This window comes from Sminthopsis crassicaudata, chromosome 2 (assembly GCF_048593235.1).
Source record: "Sminthopsis crassicaudata isolate SCR6 chromosome 2, ASM4859323v1, whole genome shotgun sequence".
Classification (NCBI taxonomy): domain Eukaryota; kingdom Metazoa; phylum Chordata; class Mammalia; order Dasyuromorphia; family Dasyuridae; genus Sminthopsis; species Sminthopsis crassicaudata.
The window spans coordinates 311,364,392-311,386,490 of NC_133618.1; the positions used below are offsets into that span (position 1 = coordinate 311,364,392).

General features: G+C 39.1%; 1 protein-coding gene across 2 annotated transcripts in view; it reads left to right on the forward strand.

Moving 5' to 3' along the window:
- The first annotated feature begins 5,761 nt into the window (after positions 1-5,761).
- The window catches only part of ANGEL1 (angel homolog 1), a 114,772-nt gene continuing 98,434 nt past the window's right edge, over positions 5,762-22,099 (forward strand). Inside the window, exon 1 of one of the 2 annotated variants that reach the window (XM_074289930.1) lies at positions 5,762-5,948. In XM_074289930.1, the coding sequence (XP_074146031.1) occupies positions 5,828-5,948 (121 nt within the window). In that variant the 5' untranslated portion in view covers positions 5,762-5,827. The remainder of the gene's footprint in view (positions 5,949-22,099) is intronic. The other variant, XM_074289931.1, reaches the window with a different exon arrangement.

Consider the following 22,099-nt stretch of genomic DNA (forward strand, 5'->3'; position numbering starts at 1 on the left):
CATCTATCAGATTGGCTAGTATGACAAAAAAGGAAAATGATAAATATTGTAGATGTGTGAAAATTGAGACATCGATACCTTGTTGGTGGAGTTGTAACTGATCCAACTATTCTGGAAACCAGTTTCTGTCTAAAGGACAATCATACACAGCCCATACTCTTTGATCTATTAATATCATTACTAAGTGTGTATGCCAAAGAAATCACCAAAAAAGGGGGAAAGGACCTATATGTACAAAATTATTTATGGCAGTTCTTTTTGTGGTGGTAAAGATTTGGAAATTCCCATTAACTGGGAAACGACTGAACAAGTTGTGGTATGTGAATGTAATAGACAACCATTGTGCAATAAGAAATGATGAGTTTGCAGATATCAGAAAATTTTGGAAAGATTTACATGAACTGATATTAAGTGAAGTTAGCAGAACCAGGAGAACACAGTAATATCAACATTGTACAACAATCAACTTTGATAGACTTAGCTCTTCTCAAGGAGATGAAGATGCAAGACAATTCCAAAATACTCATGATGGAAAATGCTATCTACATCCAAGAAAAACTATGAATTCTGAATGCAGATTGAAGCATACTATTTTCACTTTTTTCATGATTTTTTCCCCTCTTTTTTTCTTTCACAGCATGACTTTATGTGGAGATATGTTTAACATGATTGCACATGTATAACCTATATCAGATTTCTTGCTATCTTGGACAGAGGAAAAAGAGAGAGAGAGAAAGATCTAGAATTCAAAATATTATAAAAATGAATGTTGAAAACTATCTTTTCATGTAATTAGGAAAATAAAAATACTATTTATCAAAAAAGGAAAGTGTATCAATGACTTAGCAACCCTATTGATAAACCTCCTCTTCCAATTTCCCCTCTCTCTACATTTAAATAAAAAATTAACTGAATAAAATAAATAAAAAAATTAAACTAAAAAATAAAAAGAAAATCTTTGTAATAAATATGTGTAGACAAGCCAAAAACAATTTGCCCACTATACTTGAATAATTGAATCCTGGAATTCTTGAATTTGAGAGATAGCTTCCCCAGATCTCATTTCATCTTTACAGTAACCCTGGGATATAGATGCCATTTATTATTCAAATTTACAGATTAGAGAACTGAATCAGACAGAAGTTAAAAATCTTTCTCAGAGTCACAGCTAATAAATACACAATACTCCCTAATACTAGGTCTCGTTTTCTTTCTTCTGTACTCCCTATCTGCCTCAGCAGTTCTTTTCAGAGTATCCAAATTCAGATAAACATCCTCTGGTTCCATTTCTTATTATGGAAACATATTCAGTCTCTATTAAGGCAGAATGAGATTATCTGCATTGGTAGGAGTATCCATTCTGGTGGAATCAGATTCCTGAAGAATTGAATTTCTGATAAGAGCCATGTATAATCATTGCATCAGCATGGCTAGGATTTTAAAAACTTGGAAGTGAGCTGGAATGTTTCTACTAAACAATATGTTCCATGGAGGAATCAAAAAATGACATAGTATAGTACACAGAGTGATAGACTCTGAGGCAAAATCTGTGTTCAAATTCTCCCTATGATATTCTCTAGCTGTATGGCACTGGGCAAGTCAATTCCTTTCTCCGACAAAATGGGGGCTTCTGGGGTTTGTGAACTTCAAGGTTTTTTCCCTGCTCCAAAAAAACCTTAGGGTCTTTTCTACCACTCAATGTAGTTATAAATGAAAAATTATTTATCAAGCACTTACTCTGTGCCAAGCACTGGATCACAACGAAATGACCTGTGTGATGTTGGTCAAGTCAATGAACATTTCTGAGCTTCAGTTTTCCCAACTATAAAATGAATTCTTTCTTTCATAATTGTTAATTCTTTTCTAATTTTTTTATCTGGATATAACATGAATTAGATGATCTCTAAAGTCTTGGCCAGCTCCAGCATCCAGTGATAATTTAACATCTCCAAAGCTGATGGAGGGATGCAAAAAGGCTTTCCCAGTACTCCTTCATCTTAGTGCCTTCCCTCTAATGATTATCTCCATTTTATTCTGTATATATTTTATTTGCACATAATTGCTTGTATGTTGTCTCTTCAATTGAATTGTAAACTCCCTGAGAGCAGGGACTATTTTATTTTGTTTTTACTTTTATTTGTACCTTCAGTGCTTAGCACAGTGCCTGGCACATAATAGGTACTTACATTTTTATTGACTTGATTTGACTAAAGAATAACAAGTTAGGGAAACTAGAGAAAAAAAAAATCTGGGTTTGGTGCTAAGGATCTTAATTAGCTCTGTTTCTTCCTAAGCCTCAGTTTCCTTATCTGCTAAATAAAGAGGCTGAGAGGTGATTCAGGCCCATTCCAATGGTCTTGTAATGGAGAGATCCATCTGCACCGGAAGAGAGGACTATGGGAACTGAGTGTGGATCACAACATAACATTTTCAGTTTTTTTTTTTTTTTTTTTTTTTTTTTTTTTGTTGTTGTTGTTGTTCTTGCATTTTGTTTTCTTTCTCATTTAAAAATTTTTTTATTTGATTTTTCTTGTGCAGCATGGCAAATGTGGAAATATATATATATAGAAGAATTGCACATGTTTAACATATATTGGATTACTTGCTGTCTAAAGGAGGGGTGGAGAGAAGGGAGGGGGAAAAATTTGAAACACAAGATTTTGCAAGGCTAAATATTGGAAGCCTATCCATGCACATGCTTTGAAAATAAAAACTTTAAAATAATAATAAAAAAGATTAGAAGGCTGAACTAGGAGCTCTCTATGGTCAAAATATGTCGTTCAGTTGTGTCTGCCTCCTTATGATCTCTTTTGGAGTTTTCTTGGCAATAATACTGAAGCGGTTTGACATTTCTTTTTCCAGCTCATTTTACAGATGAAGAAACTGAGGCAAACAGGATAAAATGACTTGCTCAGAGTCACATAGCTAGTAAGTGTCTAAAAATGGATTCAAATTTAGGGTCTTCCTAACGTGCTCTGTATACTGTGGCACCATTTAGCTACCCTGGTCAAAATCTATATTCCTATTAAATCATCTCAAAAGTACAGATTGTGGGGGACAGTCTTTTCAGAACTCCAAAACTGGACTTTCTGAAGCTGCTCTTGAATCTTAGCTTTGTTATTCATTGCCTGTGAGACTTGGGCTAAGTATTAAGACTCTGTGGGTCTTAATTTCTTCATTTATGAAATGAAAGATTTCAGATTAACCAGGCTCTAAGATTCTTCTCAGCCCTTCTGTTTTTTGATCCATAACTTCTCATCCAACTCTTTGGAGGTTTGTGTTCTTAGTCTGGGCCTCAAGCAGCAAAAGCAGCAGTTTTCAGAGTACCCAGGCTGGGCATCACAGGGTGCCCACCTTTTTACTGACAAGGTGGTTCATGCTATTGCTAATCTTCTTTATGTCCAACTGTAAATTTGCAGACACAATCCCCTCTCACCAAAGTCTTGCCCAGAACCAAACAGCAGAAGCCAAAGTGATCACAAGGAGTTGATGTCATGGGGATCTAAGCCAGGGGCTGGATGAAAGAGGGTGAGGTAGGAAGTTTCTGCAGAGAACAGAGCCAGCAGTGAGCTCTGGTACCTGTCCCCACAGAGCAGCAGGGGGAATTCGGGAATGATTGGGGAGCTAGAGGAGGAGGTCTGTAGCCACTGTCTTCCATGTCACCTCAAATCATCTCTAGCTGCTCCCCACTGATGACCTGAATTTTGTCCTGGATCCCATAGCTCTGTTAGGTCAGCTTTTTCCTTGTCTTTTCAGGGCCTGAGTCTCTATGATTCAAAACATGCCATTCTCACCTCTTTCCCCTCCCCTGCTTTCCTCCTTCCTCCTCCCCATTATCCCAGGATAAGGACTATCTTACTTGCTTGTATATATGTTCCCAGTGCTTAGTACAGTGCCTAATCCATAAGGGGGCAGCTAGGTGGTGCTAAGTCAGGAAGACCTGAGTTCAAATCTGCCTTAGATAACTTACCGGCTCTGTGACTCTGGACAAGTCACTTCCCTCTTTTTTGCCTCAGTTTTCTCATCTGTAAAATGAGCTGGAGAAGGAAATGGAAGACCACGCCAGTAGCCTTGCCAAGAAAACCCCAAATGGGGTCATGAAAAGTTGGACATGTATGGTTGAAAAAGGATTGAGGAATAATACATAATAAAAGCTTAGTAAGTACTTCTACCTACCTCCTTATTTATTGATCTCTCTCTGTCTCTGTCTCTCTGTCTCTCTGTTTCTGTCTCTTCTATAAGTCATAAAAATCCTTTCCAAAGTTCTAATCCAATGCATGGTATGGAAGTAACCCTGGGCTCCAGAAGGCTATACCAGTGGAAAATAAATTCTGGCTTAATCTGGTAAACTTGCAGTACAACCTTAGAATGTAACTCCAGTAACAGATGGAATCCATTTTCTACAGACCAACTTGGCTAATAATAGAGAGGTACATCACCCATTGGCTGACCACCTGATGAGGAATATTTTGGGCCATTACAACACATGAAACAAAGAGAAAAGCACATGAGACTGCAGGTCTCTATTACATAAAACTTATTTTTCTTTTTAAGTTTATTATAAGATCCACTTGTAAGATCTGTCTTGATTATCTGGTCTTCTTAATGATCTACATTTTATTCTTTTCTCTCCATTAAAAAAATGCCTCAATGAATCTACCTTCTTCCCTCTCCTCTCCTCTCCTCTCCTCTCCTCTCCTCTCCTCTCCTCTCCTCTCCTCTCCTCTCCTCTCCTCTCCTCTCCTCTCCTCTCCTCTCCTCTCCTCTCCTCTCCTCTCCTCTCCTTCCTTCCTTCCTTCCTTCCTTCCTTCCTTCCTTCCTTCCTTCCTTCTTTTTCTCTTGTTTGTTCTCTCTGTCTCTCTCTGTTTCTGTCTCTGTGTCTATGTCTGTCTCTCTGTCTCTCTGTGTCTTTTTCTCTCTCTCTTTCTCTTTCCTTCCCTCTTTTTCACCTGGTACATAAAAAGTGCTTAATAGAGTCCTGTTGACTGACTTTTCATTGGGTATTCATATTTATATAGTACTTTGCAGTTGACAGAACACTTTATATAGATTATTTTTATTTGATCTTCATGTAAATTCTATGAAATAGACATTGAAATAGACTAAACCTGTGATTTCAGTGGCCTAGGAAATTCCTACATAAGGAAACTCTAGTAATTCAGCATTTCTGCAGTTGAACTCATACCTCTCTGACTATTTCACTAGCTTGCTAGAATAATTATTCCCTCCATTTTGTTGAAAAAGAAACTGAGACTCAGAGAGGGCAATTGCTAAAGTTCACACAGATAAGCCGTCCTTTTCCCTCCGCATTACTCTGATTTTCTCTCTGTGGGTTAATATAATGTTTAGGATAGGGGGGAGTGAAATTAGCAACAGAAACTGTTATGAAAAAGTCTACTTGTTACTTTTATGGACCGGAATGTGGAAGGAGAGAGCTACACAGAGACAAAGTAGTCTATTGATTTTTTTTTCAAGGTTCTTGCAAAGTCTCATCTATCTTGGCTACAATTTCAAGTCTTGTCCTTGGGAGGTGTATCCCACTAACTAGTCCACAACTTGTTACATGAACTTAGATGAGATTTCTCCCTCCCTGCGGCACCCACTGTCCCAAGATAAATAAAATCAACTATGTAATCTGGCTTTTAAGCCTGGAATATTTTGCACAAGTCTTTCTTAATTGGTGGTGAGAATGAGAAGAGATGACTCAATGCATCAAGTCTCTGTAGAGTGGAATTGGTGGGAGAGCTCTGGAGAAGAGAAACATTCTTCTTCATTATTCTTTTGAGAGGATGCACATGATTTCAGATTTTCTTCAGGATGGACTCCAATGAGGAAAAAGAAAAAAAAAAAAGCTTTCAGAAGTGGCAAACATGTAAGGGATGTTGATGCCTTATCATGTTCCCGATTTCCAGCCTGCCTCCGTAGAGAACTTGAGAATTTCTCCTTTGGTGAGATTGGTTAAATGGGAGCTTCTTTTGCTCTCATCTAAAGAACTCATTCACTCATATATTTTATAATATACTCTAATCTGTAGTACTTCATCAATTTCTGTTTATCTGATTTGATAAATGGGCTATTTCAGTATTTGTGATGGTCTTTTGTGTAGCATTAAATGGAAGTCAAGTTAGTGGGTATAAACTTGGGGATACTCTCTTCTCTTTAAGGTATACTGGCCAGAAGAATGTCTTGAGCTTAAAATTGTGTTTTTAGGTATATTTAGGGGAACAGATGAATATAGTTCTAGTATAGTAAGTGTCTTTTTCAGAGGAGAACTTTTTGTTACTTTTAAGGCAAGAATCAGTCTTCCTTGAAGAGAATTGGGAAAGATTTCTGAGCTAGCTATCCATGACAACCTCTCATGTTTCACCTGTTTATATATGTTTAGACATCCCATGTGTATATACATCTATATCTATATCTATATATCTATATGGGCAACACATAATTTACCTGTACATCCAACACTCCTTGAAAAGAGTAAGAGGTGAAGTTCACTTTGGGCCCTAGATTCCCTGTAGAAACTTGTTAGGAGAGATTCTATACGGCACCCGACATCTCTTTGCAAGAAAAAAGAGGGGGAAAGGGCAAAAGACAGGAGAAACTGGAGAGAAAGAAAAGTATGGCAGAAAGAGAGGTAACATTTAATATTCAAAATAAATGAAGGCCCAGGAAGGGGAGGGGAGGGATGAATGTGGCATTTTGTTAATGATTCCTGATCACAGACAACAGGGATCTACTACTTAAAAATTTTAATCAAAAATTATTCTGGGGAAAACCAAAGGACATAGTGTAATGGAGTGACAAGAATATTGGAGCTGGCTTCAAATTCCAGTCAAGATACTATCTGTGTGACCTAGGAAAAAATCATTTAATGCTCTAGTCTGCACTTTTTTCATCTGTAGAATGAATGGGTTTATAGGATGAAGAACTAGAACACTTTTTAGAAATTTCAGTCCAACCCACTCATTTAATAGATGAAGAAAGCTTGGTCATAAAATAAAAATAAAATATAAAACTAGGATTTGAATCAAGATCCTTTAACTTTGCAATTCATTAATGATCTTTTCACTATGCCATACTGACAAAGATTATGCTAAATTCTATTGAGCTCTTTCTAAGGTAAGACTTGTAGAACTCAGGATTACTTTTGTTCTGGTAACTGACTATCCTGTGGAATAGGGAATCTACAGGAAGAAATTTCAAAGAGAATCTCAAGAAATTTTCTTCATCCTGATGGTGCCATCTTGATCTTGTGGCATTAAATCTCTTTCCATCATGTTTTCCCAGCAAATAAATACAGAACCATGGAACTCCACAGTGATGAGTGAGATCCAATTCTCCATACACCCACTTATGTCAGTATAGCAGCTGAGAGGGAAGAACTAGGTTATGATCCAAGAATTGGATCACCCTGAATGGATATTCTTAGTATTTCTGAACATCAAGGATCTGTTTCTGTGAACCTGTAAATAGGGAGAAGTACGGGAGGACTGTCTAAAGAATTCCAGCAACTTTTGTAATGTTCTTTCCATTCTAGAGCTTTGGTATATCCTCAGATAATCTTTCTGGCCTTTTCATTTAATATCCCAGTTTTCCAGAGTCCTAGACCTGCCAGAGTTCATTGCTGAGGGACTTTACTGATGACTTAAAGGAGTGTGAAAGTGATAGTCTTTTTTCTATTTCCTTTATTAAGGAAAAGTTCAAAAGGAAAACCTCATAGCTTAAATAGAGATAGCCAAGGAAATGAGAGGCAGAGAATCATGGTAGGACATTAGGGTAGTCCAACAAACCTCTCATACTACAGCCATGACTAACATCTTTGAAGTAAAAGACCATCAACTCTGACATACCAAGGACAGGATTGCCACACCCCAAATAGGGATAGGACTCCAAATTAGGATAATATTGACTCGGACACATTGGGAACAGAACTATTGCTCCCAGGTTAGGGAAGACTCAGGGAAGAGATCCACACCTAATGCTATTATTTGAAAATTTTCAGCCTGACAATTTTCAGGGCATAGTAGGATACAATGGTCTAGGATTCTTTGAGTCCCTGATGCCCCAAGACAGCTGAGGTGGGAATTTATCAAAGCAGTTCCAAAATCAGAGCTACTTAGACATTTTGTAGGGATAGGAGGGGTTTTCTACTTGAATGTGTTTGATTGATTTCCAATCTTTGGATGGAACTCTCTTGGCAGAGAAGCACCCATCAGCTAAAAAACTACAAGTTTCAAATCTGGAAGCTTGCAGAAAAAATCCAAATATTGGGAGAGTGGGCCTAGAAAAGCAGGAGGATTAAGGAAGCATCCAGAAGGAGGTGGGAGCGTGACTATGGAATCACAACAACAACTAGCATTTAAATAACACCCTAGGATTTGCAAAGCACTTTAAAAATATCTCATTTTCTTCTCACAACAACCCTGGAAGTTAGGTACTATCACTGTCCCATTTAACAAAAAAAGAAACTGAGGGGCAGATGTCATTAAGTGGCTATATAGGATAGAAGAAGACTGGGCCAATAAAAAACAGAATTCTGTCTATCCTATGACATAATTTTTATACCCTCAGTTTCTGTACAGATTCTAAGTGATCCTTCTTTTTCTATGTTCCTATAGTCTTTTTTATTCCCTCTAAGACTGAATTGATTTCTATTCATTGCACTGTGGGCTTCTCCCCAGGGTCTTGTGGAGGTCCCAGGGTCGAGCAGGAAGCCTCTAAGTTGGGGGAGGTGGCAGGAGAGTCACAATTGTCTCCTCCCAAAGCCAATGCCAACGTCTTTGCAGGAACATAGTCTGCCCCACAGCTAATAAGTGACCACCACCTACTGGATGCACCAATACCAGAGATGCTGTCTCCATGGCAACTGATACCTTTTTCTCATATGCTTCCTCCCTTTTTCTTTTCCGAACCCGAGTGTTAAAGGAACAGAAACACTGAATCTGGACTTTGGAGTGGCAGGTTTCCCTCCCCCAAGCTGGTGCCAGCAAGAAAGAGACAATACCACACCCTGGGTATGTTTCAAATTGAATTCACTACCAAACAGACTGAGAAAGCGATTAGACTATGAAACGACTGGAAGCTCCAGTCTCTTATGACTCTTTAGAGAATTCATTTTTTTTAACACCTTTGTACTAGTCACTGCTTGGGAGTGACAGGTTGTCAGAGCCTGTCATGATGCGGGTAATGATGTGGGTGCGAGAGACAAGCAGACCAACAATAAGATCTAGAGCCATAGGCACGTATATGCGTGCGTGGGTGTGTATGTGCGCTCATGGGTGTGTGTGTGTGTGTGTGTGTGTGTGTGTGTGTGTGTGTGTGTGTATGTGTGTGTGCTCTTATGCAATTAGAGTAGATTTACAAAGTGTTAGGAATTGACTCTTATCATATAGATTTCTATGTCTGGGGAAAGTGCTTGATTTGGACAAGAGGCTTGGAGAACATTAACATGTAAAAGAATCAAAGCCTGTGATACTGGTAGGAGAAGTACAAATTCAGGGAGATATTCATGCATTTAATCATTCAGTGCCTCCTGAATGCAGAACATTGAATGTAGAATTTAGTCACCGTCATTGCCTTCATGATCTTTGTGATTGAATAGGTCACTGAGACAAAAACAAAAACAAAAACAAAACAGATGATGGAAGGCCCCATGGTGGGGTAGATGAGCATAATCTGGAAATCTGGTGGAGCCAGTCCCGTACAGAAACAGGAAAGCTTGGAAGAGGAGTGGGTTTGCAGAGAGAGGGGGAAAGATCATGAGTTACAGTCTGGCTCAACAATGGATTAAACATCAGAATTGGATTCAAGAAAACCTGAGTTCCAATCCTGCCTTAGACCTCATTAGCTGTGTGACCTTAAAAAAGTGATCTTCATGTCTAAAATGGTCATAGTGTTAGTAGCTGTTTCACAGGATTTCTATAAGAAAAAAAAAGACATATGTATGAATTATAATCTAAAAACCTTAAAGCATTATGTAAATACTGTCATCATTATTATATTAAGTGTTTTACAAACACTAAAATATTATATTTGTTGTGGTTCAGTTATATCCAACTCTTTGTGAGTGCATTTGGGTTTTCTTGGCAGAGATATTGGAGTGGTTTGCCATTTCCTTCTCCAACTCATTTTACAGATGAGGAAACTGAGGCAAACAGGGTAAAGTGACTTGCCTAGGGACACAAGGCTAGTAGTGTGCAAGGCTGGAATAGAATTTATGTCTTTCAGGGATTTCAAAAATTCAAATTCAAAACAAATGATTTGCAAGGTTGAAAGGGTAAAGCTATTATTGATAGCTGTGGTCAAGGAAGGCTTCAGGGAGGAATGGATATTTGAAATGGGCTTTAAAGAATTAATTTTTGACAAGTAAAGCAAGGTACATAAATGGTAGGATGCATGTATCTTTGAGGACACAGGTAAGTGACTTAGTTTGGCTTGTGTGTAGAATAGCATAGATGAGAATAATATGAGATAAGTCCAAAGTTGTAGGGTGACACCAGGTAAATGAGTATGCCAGATAAAGGAGCATAGACTTTGCTTGGTAGGCAAGAAAGAGAAATTGATGATTTTTGGACACAGGAATGATCTGACCAAAAATGATAAAGTTAACAACAGATGCTTTTATTTCTTCATTGCTTATTTTAAATAATCTATTACTTGGTTATTTTAGATCCCTCAAGAATTCCTCTGCTAAAATGCTTCCGTGTTTCCCTTTTACCCTACAGGATAAAATAGCAGAATCATTGTACAGACAATTTGTTGTTATACAATCGTTTCAGTCACAACCCAACTCTTTGTGACCACATTTGGGATGTTTTCTTGGCAAAGATACTTGAATGCTTTGGCATTTCTTTCTCCAGCTCATTTTCTAGGTGAAGAAAATGAGGGTAAACTTGGTTAAATGACTTCCCCAGGATTACACGGCTAGTGAGTATCTGAGGTCACATTTGAATTCATAAGGATGAATATTTCTGATTTCAAGTCTCAGACTCTTTCCACTATGCCCTCTAGCAGAGGGGAAATATGACATAAAAAAGGAAACTCAGAGTAGGTGAAGGGGGAGGTAAGAAGAAGAAGAGTGGGAGTAGAATAAAGCAGTGATTTTGGTGCTTGGGTTCCAGGAATAAGTAACCAATCAGAGGAAGAGATTGCAAATGCAGAGGGATCTTTCAGAGTAAGAAGGCTTCTGGGATACCCAACATCCCTCAGTGTGGCATCTATATGTTAAGGACTACTCTTTGGATCCTGTTACTTAATTGTTCTACAATCTCTTTGAGAAGTTAGAAGGGACTAAATGCAAGAGACATAGATGTAGAAATGGCAAGATTGGATGTGTGGGGTCAGAGAGAATGAGAAGATGAGAACAGTAATGAAATTACAAATCTGGAAGATTTGAAAAATGGTGGTAACCTCTTTCTTTCCCCAGGATATGATTACATGATCATAATAGCCTATGATTATGACCCCTCTTCATGTACCTTTTAGTCCATTGTTTCCTATTTTCTTCAGAAGATTATCCTCTTTACCATTCTCTACTCCAATCCTTATTCTCTCTTTATCTACTGATATTTTCCTTGCTTCCTTCACATATGCCATGTCTTCTCATTCTTAAAAAAACCTAAACTAGATGATACTGTCCCCTCAATTTATTGTTTTATATCTCTTCTCTCTTTTCCTGCTACATTCCTTGAAAAAGCTGTTAACTCTTTCTCTCATCTCACTCTTAAGCAATCTGTTTTTCAACCTCATCTCTTAACTGAAATTGCTCTTTCCAAAGCTACCAAGGAACTCTTAATTCCCAATTCTGATCATCTCTTCTGAGTCTATTCTTTTTCACTTCGCTGCCACATTTAACACTGTTGCACACCATTTCCTCTGGGGTATCTTCTCCTCACTGGGTTTTTGTGAAAATTCTCTTTCCTGGTTTTCTTTCTACCAATTTGACAACTTCTTCCGAACCCATTTGCTGGCTCATCAGACATTTCATTCTCTCATTTGTGAGGGTTAACAGAAAGCTCTGTCTGAGCTTACTTCCCTCTTTTTTGATGATCTCATTGGCTCCCTTGGGTTTCTTGATCATCTCTTTATTTAGACAATTAGCATGTGTATTCACATACATATTTATAGGCACACACAAATATTCACATATATTTTTACCTACATATATGCATACTTATATATACACACATGCGTATATGTATAAATATATACATGTACACACATATATGTATGTATATGTATAGATCTGTGTATTTTTATACTTATAGATGTGTGTATATATAAATATAAATATATATAAATTATATCTATATATATGTCTCTCTCTCTCTCTCTCTCTATATATATATATATATATATATGTATATACATACAAATACACTCAATTCATTACTCTCTGCTGAACTCTAGTTTGGCATCAGCATCTGCCTATTGGTCATTTCAAACCAGTTGTCCCAGACACATTTCAAATTTATTATGTCCAAAATAATAATAGCTAACATTTATGTAGAATTTTAAATTTTGTTTCTTTTTAATTTTTCCAGCCCATTCGGAGTTTTCTTGTTTGCTATTTTCTTCTCCATCTCCTTTTCCAGGAGAGGAAACTGAGGCATATAGAGTTAAGTGACTTATCCAGAGTGATCCAGCTAGTAATTATCTGATACTTGATTTGAACTCAGGAAGATGGAGTCTTCCTGGGCATCTATTCACTTCACTATCCATCTATTCATTTTAAGGTTTACAAAGTGCTTTACAGACATTATCTCATTTGATCCTGACAATAACCCTAAGAAAAAAGTGCTATTCTTATTCCCACAAGGAAACTAAAGTTTTGATAGGTGAAGTATTTGCCCAGGGTCACACAGCTCAAAAGACTCTGAGACAGGATTAGAACTTAGGTCTTTACTCCTTCGCTCTTGATTCATTGTGAGACATATTTAAATTCTATATTTCTCCCCAAACCCAACACTCTTCTGAATTTATCTGTCTCTGAATGGACTTTTACTATACTTTGAGACTCCGGGTTCTCAGTCTCAGTATTATTTGAACTTTTCATTCTCTGTGACTATCTCATTAGTTGAAATATCTTGCTGTTCTTAATTCCACAACATCTTGTGCATCTGACCCCTTCTCCCTACTCATACAGCCACTATCTGGAGTATTATAGTAGTTTCTGAATTGGGCACCCTGCTTTTCATATCTCTCAATTTCAATTCAGCCTCCACAGAGCTTCAAATGTTATTTTCTTGAACCAACATATGTGACCATATCATTCCTCTATTAAATAAACTCTGGGGTTCCTTTCTCTCCCTCCCTCCAGGATAAAATGTAAACTGATCAAATGAAATAATCATAATGTAAAATGCTTGCAAACTTCAAAGACCTATATAAATGTCAGGTAAATGTTAGCTATTATTATAAATTCCCCTATGGCTTTTAAAACTATTACTCAATCTGTCCTCAATCTTATCTTTTTAACCTGGTTGATTATTACTTCTTTTCTTGTAATCTAAGGGACTGCCAACATTTTCTCTGTTTTGTTTTTTTTTTTTTTTCATATATGGTACATCTCTTGCCTCAAAGCTTTTGTACTGGCCCTCCTCATTTCCTTCCTCATCTCATAAAATCTCCTCTTTTCTTTCTTTCTTTCTTTCTTTTCTTTCTTCTTTCTTTCTTTCTTTCTTTCTTTCTTTCTCTTTCTTTCTTTCTTTCTCTTCTTTCTTTTCTTTCTTTCTTTCTTTCTTTCTTTCCTTTCTTTCTTTCTTTCTTTCTTTCCTTTCTTTCTTTCTTTCTTTCTTTCTTTCTTCTTTCTTTCTTTCTTTCTTTCTTTCTTTCTTCTTTCTTTCTTTCTCTTCTTTCTTTCTTTCCTGAGGCAATTGGGGTTAAGTGACTTTCCCGGGGTCACATAGCTAGTAACTACTAAGTGTCTGAGACCATATGAACTCAGGGTCCTCCTGACTTCAGAGCTGGTGTTCTATCCACTGCACCATCTAGGTGCTCCTCCATGTTTTTTAAGAGGCAACGAAAGCACTATCTTTTACATACAGAGGAAATGGGAAATAATCTGAAAGGAAAAGACATTAATAGCTTGAGGGTTGGGAAGGAACAACCAGGAAAAATGCAGAAGATACAGAAAGAAGTTGAGCTGAGTTTTGAAGGAATTCTGGAAAATTAAGAGGTAGAGCATTCTGGACAATATAGAGATATCTAGAGTGAAGGTAAAGAGATGAAAGATTGGAAGATCATATTGAGTAAGCAGCAAGTATGCCTATGGAATGCCATGAGAGAGAGAAAATGTAAGAAGACAGAAAAGTCAGAGTAGTTTTCAAGAAATGTTGAATGAAACTGGATTTTTCAGATGTAAGAGTTAGTATAGGGGGCAGCTAGGTGATGTAGTGGATAAAATGCTGGTTCTGGAATCAGGAAGAGTCATCTTTGTGAGTTCAAATCCAGCCTCAGACACTTACTAGCTGTGTGACCCCGAGCAAATAACTTAACCCTGTTTGCCTCAATTGCCAGTAAAATGAGCTGGAGAAGGAAATGGCAAACTATACCAGTATCTTTGCTAAGAAAATTCCAAGTGGGGTCCCCAAAAGTCAGATACAGCTGAATAAAAAGTATTATTATGATAATAGCCATTTTAGATAAACTTCTTGTACTTAGCAGACAGATGGAAAAAATGGAATTTGAGTGACTAGAGAGGAGATTTTAAAATATAGAGATGTTTTTGAGACAGTGGTAAGTCTAGAATTAACAGAGGTGATGGGAATGCTTTAATTTCCCTCTGAGAGGCTCTAGTGAGGGGTTAGGGGGAGGTGTTGAGGGGGGAAGAGCTCAAAAGGAATTCTTATTTAGTCATTTAGAAATATTTAGAATCCAATGAAGGAAGATTGTGGTGTTACTCTCTGAGGAGGCCAAAATGAGGAGGGTAACATATGAATATAAAGACATTCTTTGAAAAATGAGTGGGATGGCCATGGATCAGACCACCTAAAAAGTAGAGGGTAGGACAAGGAAAGAAAATGGATGACTTTTTTGTTTCCCTCTCCCTTCCCCACTCCCTTTCCCCATGGCTGATTCTGGCCTTGCCTAATTTGCACCATGTTTATCCTATGAATCTGTTAAGGTTCATATAGATTCTGGCTAAGTTTCCTACTCTAGAAACTGGTTTTTAAAAATCCAATGGAATTTGGAAGTTTTTTAGCCAATGGTAATAGGAACAAATAGAGTAAGGGGTGTGGAGGGCAGTTTTTCTAGATATACCTCCAGCTAACCCCTATCTCACCCTTTTATGATATCCTGTTTTCCAAAATCACATCTATTCTCACCACTCTGGGATGTTCTCACCACTCTGAGAGTTTCATGCCTAGATTTGTGTTCATAGCAGTGTCTTGGTAACTTTTCAGGAGTGCAATGGTGATATAAACTGATCTTTTTCATCTCTAAGGAGAATAGAAGGGAATACCAACTACTTATATGATCTAGAAGGCCATCTAGTCCAGTCTCCTAATTTTACAGATGAAGAAACTGAACTCCAGGGAAATTAAGGTACTTGCCCAAGATCACACAGGTAATGAGTTTTAGAAGGAATATATGAATCAGGTCTTTTGATTCTGGAGCTAAAGTACTTTCTATCTCAGTTTCTTAAACTGTAAAGTGGGGATAATAATATCACTTACCCCTCAGGATTGTTGTGAGAATCAGATGAAATAATATTTATAAAGCACTTAGCACAGTGCCTGCCATATTTGATTTTCTTTTCTCTTCCTTCTACTTCCTTTCCTTCCTTTCTTTCCTCTCTCCTTCTCCTTTTCCTTCCTTCTTTCTTCCCTTCCTTCCTTCCTTTCCTTCTTCCTTTCTTCCTTCCTTCCTTCCTTCCTTCCTTCCTTCCTTCCTTCCTTCCTTCCTTCCTTCCTTCCTTCCCTTCCTTCTTTCTTCTCCTTCCTTCTCTTCCTTCCTTCCTTCCTTCCTTTCCTTCCTTCCTTCCTTCCTTCCTTCCTTCCTTCTTCCTTCCTTCCTTCCTTCCTTCCTTCCTTCCTTCCTTCCTCCTTCCTTCCTTCCTTCCTTCCTTCCTTCCTTTATATTCTCTCATGTTCTCTCTCTCTCTCTCTCTCTCTCTCTCTCTCTCTCTCTCTCCTCTCTCTCTCTCTCTCTCTCTCTCTCTCTCTTACTATCTGCTTGGTATCATTTATACATATTTGAAGAGGATGTGGGATGGCAGTAGAAAACTTGCAGTTATGCTTAACATCATGATCTACAAAGAGAAAGGGCCATTATCCTTCAATACTTTGTAAATATCATGAATAATTAAATTCCTCTTGATTTCTCCCTCTTACAGTGGAGTCACTGAGCAGAGGGAGAAGAAAGGGCTGCTAGGATATTGAGGAATAACTGGAATAATTGTTGGTGGAAAGTTGGGGATATTTAGGATGAGAAAGAAAAGACTGATGGCTGTCTTCAAGTGTTTGAAGGAGCATCATGCAGAAAAGGGATTGTGGTTGTTTTGCTTGATCCAAAGAGCAGAACTAACTAAAAATAATAGGCAGAAATTGAAGAGAGAGATTTCCATTGGATGAACAAAAATATACCTTAGCATTTTTTTTGTTTCCCCTAAGGTTGGATAAGGAATTTTATTTGTAGAAAATAGGGATTCATGATTTTTATATCTCCTGGACTATTCTGGAGGTCTGATATTTCATTTTATGGATGCCATCTCAGCATGGCATTGTTAAATATATTTTAAAAATACACAAGATTGCAAAGGAAATTAAATATATTAAAATACAGGTATCAAAACATATTTTAAAAAGTTTCCTGATCCCAGGTTAAGAACTTACATTTTAGTGTGCTCCTGATATGGATATTCCCTCCAATGATATAGACCTTCTCTCATCTGTAATTTAAAGTTATATAAAGGGGCAATGAGATGATTCAATAGATAGAACATTGGCCCTGGCATCAGAAGAGCCCGAATTTAAATCTGGTCTCAGATACTTACTAGCTATGTGACCCTGGACCAAGTCACTTAATTCTATTTGCCTTAGCTATAAAATGAGTTGGTGAAGAAAATGACAAACCACTTCAGTATTTTTGCCAGGAAAACTCCAAATGGGGTCACGGAGAGTGGGATATCACTGAAAATCACTGAATAACAACAAAATGAAATGAGTTGCCTGAAGAAGTAGTTACTTCTCACTTCCTAGAGGTCATAGGATTTATATTTAGAGGAGACCTTATTGATTAAATAGTTTCATCACTTCATTTTATAGATGAGAAAACAAATATAAGAAACATTAAGTTACTTGTTCAACATAAAAAATGATAAAGTTAGGGACAAAAACAGAGGCAGCTGGGGGCTTGGTGGATTAGAGTGTTGGTCTGGAGTTAGTCAAGTTGTACTTGTTTTTTTCATTATTGGCATGCAATATGAATAGGATAAGGATCAAAGGACCTTCCTCCTTTCCTCCTCCTCCTTCTTTCACTCCTTATGTGGTATCAGGATACAAATGAAAAAGAGAATTTGGATTTGTTGAATTTGGTGACTTAGAGAGCCAGCTGGAGGCTGCCAAACTCTTTAAATCCAACCTGCCTGATTCTTCTCAAGCTCTATCCATTTTATGAATTAAAGAAAGGCAAGTGACACTGATATTCCACTCACTGGATAATAGGAATGCCAATAGTCTATGGAAGATGAAGACAGATAGTAGCTAGATTTCCTTCCCAGGAAGGTTTAGCCCTTATAATGTAGTATGTCTAACTTGGGAGTCAGCAACCTCCTTGGACCTAAAAGGGGAGACAATAGGGAAGGAAAAACAGCAATTTATGCAATAGGTAGAAAAGGAAGGGAGAAGCAAGAGAATGTAGGAAAGGAGAAAAACAGGAATTTAGGTGGAAAGAGGTTTGTATGGTAGAGAATGGTAGGGAGAAGGGGACAATTTATTTTTCTGGTGTGATAGTCACAGCCAAATTATCATTGTTAAGTCCTAATGTGACTGATCACAGCTGTTTCAGGAGCTGTTTTTTGTTTAAGGGCTGAACATAAGGGTGTGGTGAATTCAGTATGTATCATCTGAACAGAACCAATTATTACATTTTCAGCATGAGCATTCACACCTCAGAGAAACTGGCAAATGTTATAACATTTTGAGGCTTGATTTATTGTTTTGATGATTGTTAAGAATTAAAGTATTGGAGAAATGTTAATAATGCAAATTAAACTTAAAAGTATGTTGTGCTTACATTTTCCCCTCAGAAAGCTGGTTGTTAAACTTATACTGCCTAGACATCAGGGCTGATCACATATAAAACATTGGAATGGTGGATTTTTTTTTTCTTCCTTGAATAAAGAATCCTGATTTAGAATCAAAGGACTTGCTCATTACTTGTGCTTAACCTCACCTCTCTTGACCTCATTTTTCTCATCTATAAATTGAGGTCAGTGGAAAGAATGATCTTTCAAGTTCTAGTGGAGTGCTAAATCTTAGTCTCTCTCTCTCTCTCTCTCTCTCTCTCTCTCTCTCTCTCTCTCTCTCTCTCTCTCTCTCTCTCTCTCTCTCTCTCTCTCTCTCTCTCATCTTTCCTCTAAATCATCTCTCCCCTTTCACCTAGTGAGGGGGAAAAAAAAAACAAACACTTCATCTCCGAGATATCAGCTAATCTCTCTCAGGAGCCCAAGAGATTAGTTTTGGAGTAAACCCCAAATCTTCAAGTCTTTGAGGAATAGCTCTCTAATGGAATTTCAGGCAGCTATTTAGTGACAATGCCACTTTATCTGCTTGGGAACCTTAAATTCAGAATTCCTGCAGCAAGCGGGAATAGCAAGAATACCAGACTTTAAGCAGCAAAGTTGAATTCTAACACCAGGTTCTACCATGGATTTGCTACGTGACCTTAGCCAAAACAGTTCTCCTCTTTGGGTCTCAGCTTTGTTCTCTGTAAAGCTGGGGGTTGAACTGGTCTGTCTCACCTACTTCAGCTCTGACAGCCTCCTCGGAGCTGGCCTGCTGGACAGATCCTTTCTGTGCCGGAAGTCTCCCACACCCAGCTAAGAATCCCTTTCTACCTCTATGTGCGCTCAGTATGCAACAAGCAGCGTTCTAATCTGGCCCTGGGGCCTCCACCCTGGCTCCTCTCATGAAGAGCCTGTGTGGCTGGAGCTTACGAGAGCCCTGGCCTGGCCCTCAGCCCCTTGGCCCCCATCCTCAAAGCTGCTCATTTCCCAGCATCTCCTTGCAGGGAGCTGGAGCCCCTTGCCCTGCTCCAGACGGCCTCTGCCCTGGGCCAAGAGAAGAGCAGCGGGGGAGGCATCCGCTGGAACAGGCGCGGGGAGCTGGCCCCAAAGCAAGGGGGATGTGGGAATAAGACAGGAGCCAGAGCTGGCTCCAGCCAGAGGCAAACTGGCCCGAGCAGGAGAGGGAAAACAAAGCAAGACAAAACCCAAACATTCCTGAGGAATTTCTGAATTAAAAGCTGGAAACAGCGGGCCAGATTTAGTCTGGGGACTATGTTGCCAGATCTCAGCCAAAGCTCTTTTGAGCCTGTCTCTGTGCTCTAAGGTCTGGGACTCCTTTCCTTCTCCTTCCCTCTTGGTCCCCCTCCTTCTTGTCCCTCCTTTCCCTTCCCCTCTCGACACAGGTCGATGGTACCTTCTCTGTCTCCCCCCTCCCCTACGTAGACTATTAGATCGGGAAAAGCTAAAAGATGTTTTGGTCCAATTCCCCCTTGTTTTTGAATTAGGGGAAACTGAGGTTCTTTCCCTCCCTCCCCCTCTTTAAAACCCTCTCCTCTCCTCTGCATCCAGATTTCTCTCCCGGCTAGTTGAAAGGGGAATGTATCTGCTATCCTCTCCCCTCCTTCTCCAGCAACACAGGTTGTCCCAGATCCAAAGTTGTGAGGAGCTGGCAGCTCTCCGCCCTCCTGGGGCCCAGTCATCCTCATCTTGCTCCCCAGGGAAGCAGCTTCCTTGGATCTGAGAATTATTTGGTAAACAATCCCAGAATGTCTGTTTGTCACAGGATGTGGTCATCTTTAGACTTGGCCTCCCTCTTTCCATTTTCCCCATCACCGGGCAATAAAATGTACGTCTCTCCTTGGCAAGAGAATGTAAGTCTGTCCTTGGCTGTTGGAGGGACTCAGGCAGATAACCCTGCATCATCTTGGGGTGACCCTGCCTGCTGTAATCCTAATCTTCCTGGAAATGTGTGGTGTCTCAAACGGTTTTTTTTCAGACTTCACTAGCATTTATATGTCATTTTAAGGTTTTAAAACACTTTAACCCATTATCTCCCTTGATCCCCACCACAACCCTTTGGGGAAGATGCTATTTTACATTTTACAGCAGACGAAGAAGCTGAACAGGCAGAGTTAAGTGACTTGCCAGAGGTCACTCATATAGTAGCATTTGAGACAGAATTCAAAGTTCAGTCTTCTATTCTCAAGTCCAACACTATGCACTAGCTGCCTCTCTGAGAAATGAAGGCAGCATCAGGCCCTTTCACCTTCTATCCATGCAATATGATAGAATAGTATAATTAGAGCTGGAAGGAATCTTAGAGTTTACATACATATACATATTACATATAGAGAGAGAGAGAGAGAGAGAGGAGAGAGAGAGAGAGAAGAGAGAGAGAGAGAGAGAGAGAGAGGCAGAGAGGCAGAGAGAGAGAGACAGAGACACAGAGACACAGAGACACAGAGAGAGACAGAGACAGAGAGACAGAGAGAGACACAGAGACAGAGAGAGACACAGAGAGAGACAGAGACAGAGAGACAGAGAGAGACAGAGAGAGACACAGAGAGAGAGAGAGACACACAGAGAGAGACAGAGAGAGAGACACAGAGAGAGAGACAGAGAGAGAGACAGAGAGACAGAGAGAGACACAGAGAGAGACAGAGAGAGACACACACAGAGAGAGACAGACACAGAGAGACAGAGATAGAGAGAGACAGAGAGACAGAGGAGGAGAGACAGAGAGACAGAGAGAGAGGACACAGAGAGAGAGAGAGACAGAGAGAGAGACAGAGAGAGAGAGACACAGAGAGAGACACAGAGAGAGAGGAGACAGAGAGAGACAGAGAGAGAAAGAGAGAGAGAGAGAGAGAGAGAGAGAGAGAGAGAGAGAGAGAGAGACAAATAGAGAGAGAGAGAGACAAAGAGAGAGAGAATGTCCCATTTTACATGTAAAGAAATAGATGCTGGAAGAGTATGATTACCTAGGTAGTAAGTAGGAAAGGCAAAATTTGGATTCATATCTTTTGATTTCAAATTCTTTTTTTTTTTTTTTTTGGCCATGACATCACACTGCTTCTACAAAAGGACCAGAATGATGTAAATACTGTGGACAGGAAAGATTTGTGTTAGAGACATCGCTGTCCCTGTATCATGGTACCTTTCTTTAGCCAGAAACTATCAAAAAACATCAAGTGCTCCAACTGGATTTGGGAGGAAGAGTAGGTCCAAGAAGGGGGGAATTCCTTTAATTCTGGCTCAGAGTTTAGTCCTTTCCATCTGTTCTTCATTTACATCTTCCATCTGCTGAGAGAAAAGGTGGAGGGTGTGGAAGGGAATGATTGCAGACCCATGGTCCCTAAGCTCAGGGAGTTCACTCAGACTGGTTTTCCTTGAATCTAGATCAGGCCCCTCCAACAAGTTGGGAGGAGGTTATTTTTCTTCTTGGCTGTGCAGCTGGCTCAAGTCAGGAGTAGCATTAGATTACTGTGCTTTGGAAAATTAAAGAGAGTCAGAGAGAGATATTAAGACAGAGATAGGGAGACAGAGAAGGAGAGACAGAGAGAAAGAGAGATACAGACAGAGATGAAGAGAGAGCAGGAGCCAGAACTGGCAGGGCCAGGATACCAAGAGACTTTGTCTAATTGGAGTTCTTCCCTAGAGAGCAGGGATGAAGGAGTTATGCTTAACACAGTTACTAGAAGTCTTCCTCCTCACTTTTTATAGGCTGAGTCTTTGGGTCTTTAGAGAAGGCAATCATGAAGGGAAGCCAAGAGGACATCTGAGGTAGCATAGGACTGTAGTGGGAGTGATGAAGACCCAATTTAAAATTTTGCCTCAGAAAATTACTAGCTGTGCGATGCAGGGCAAGTT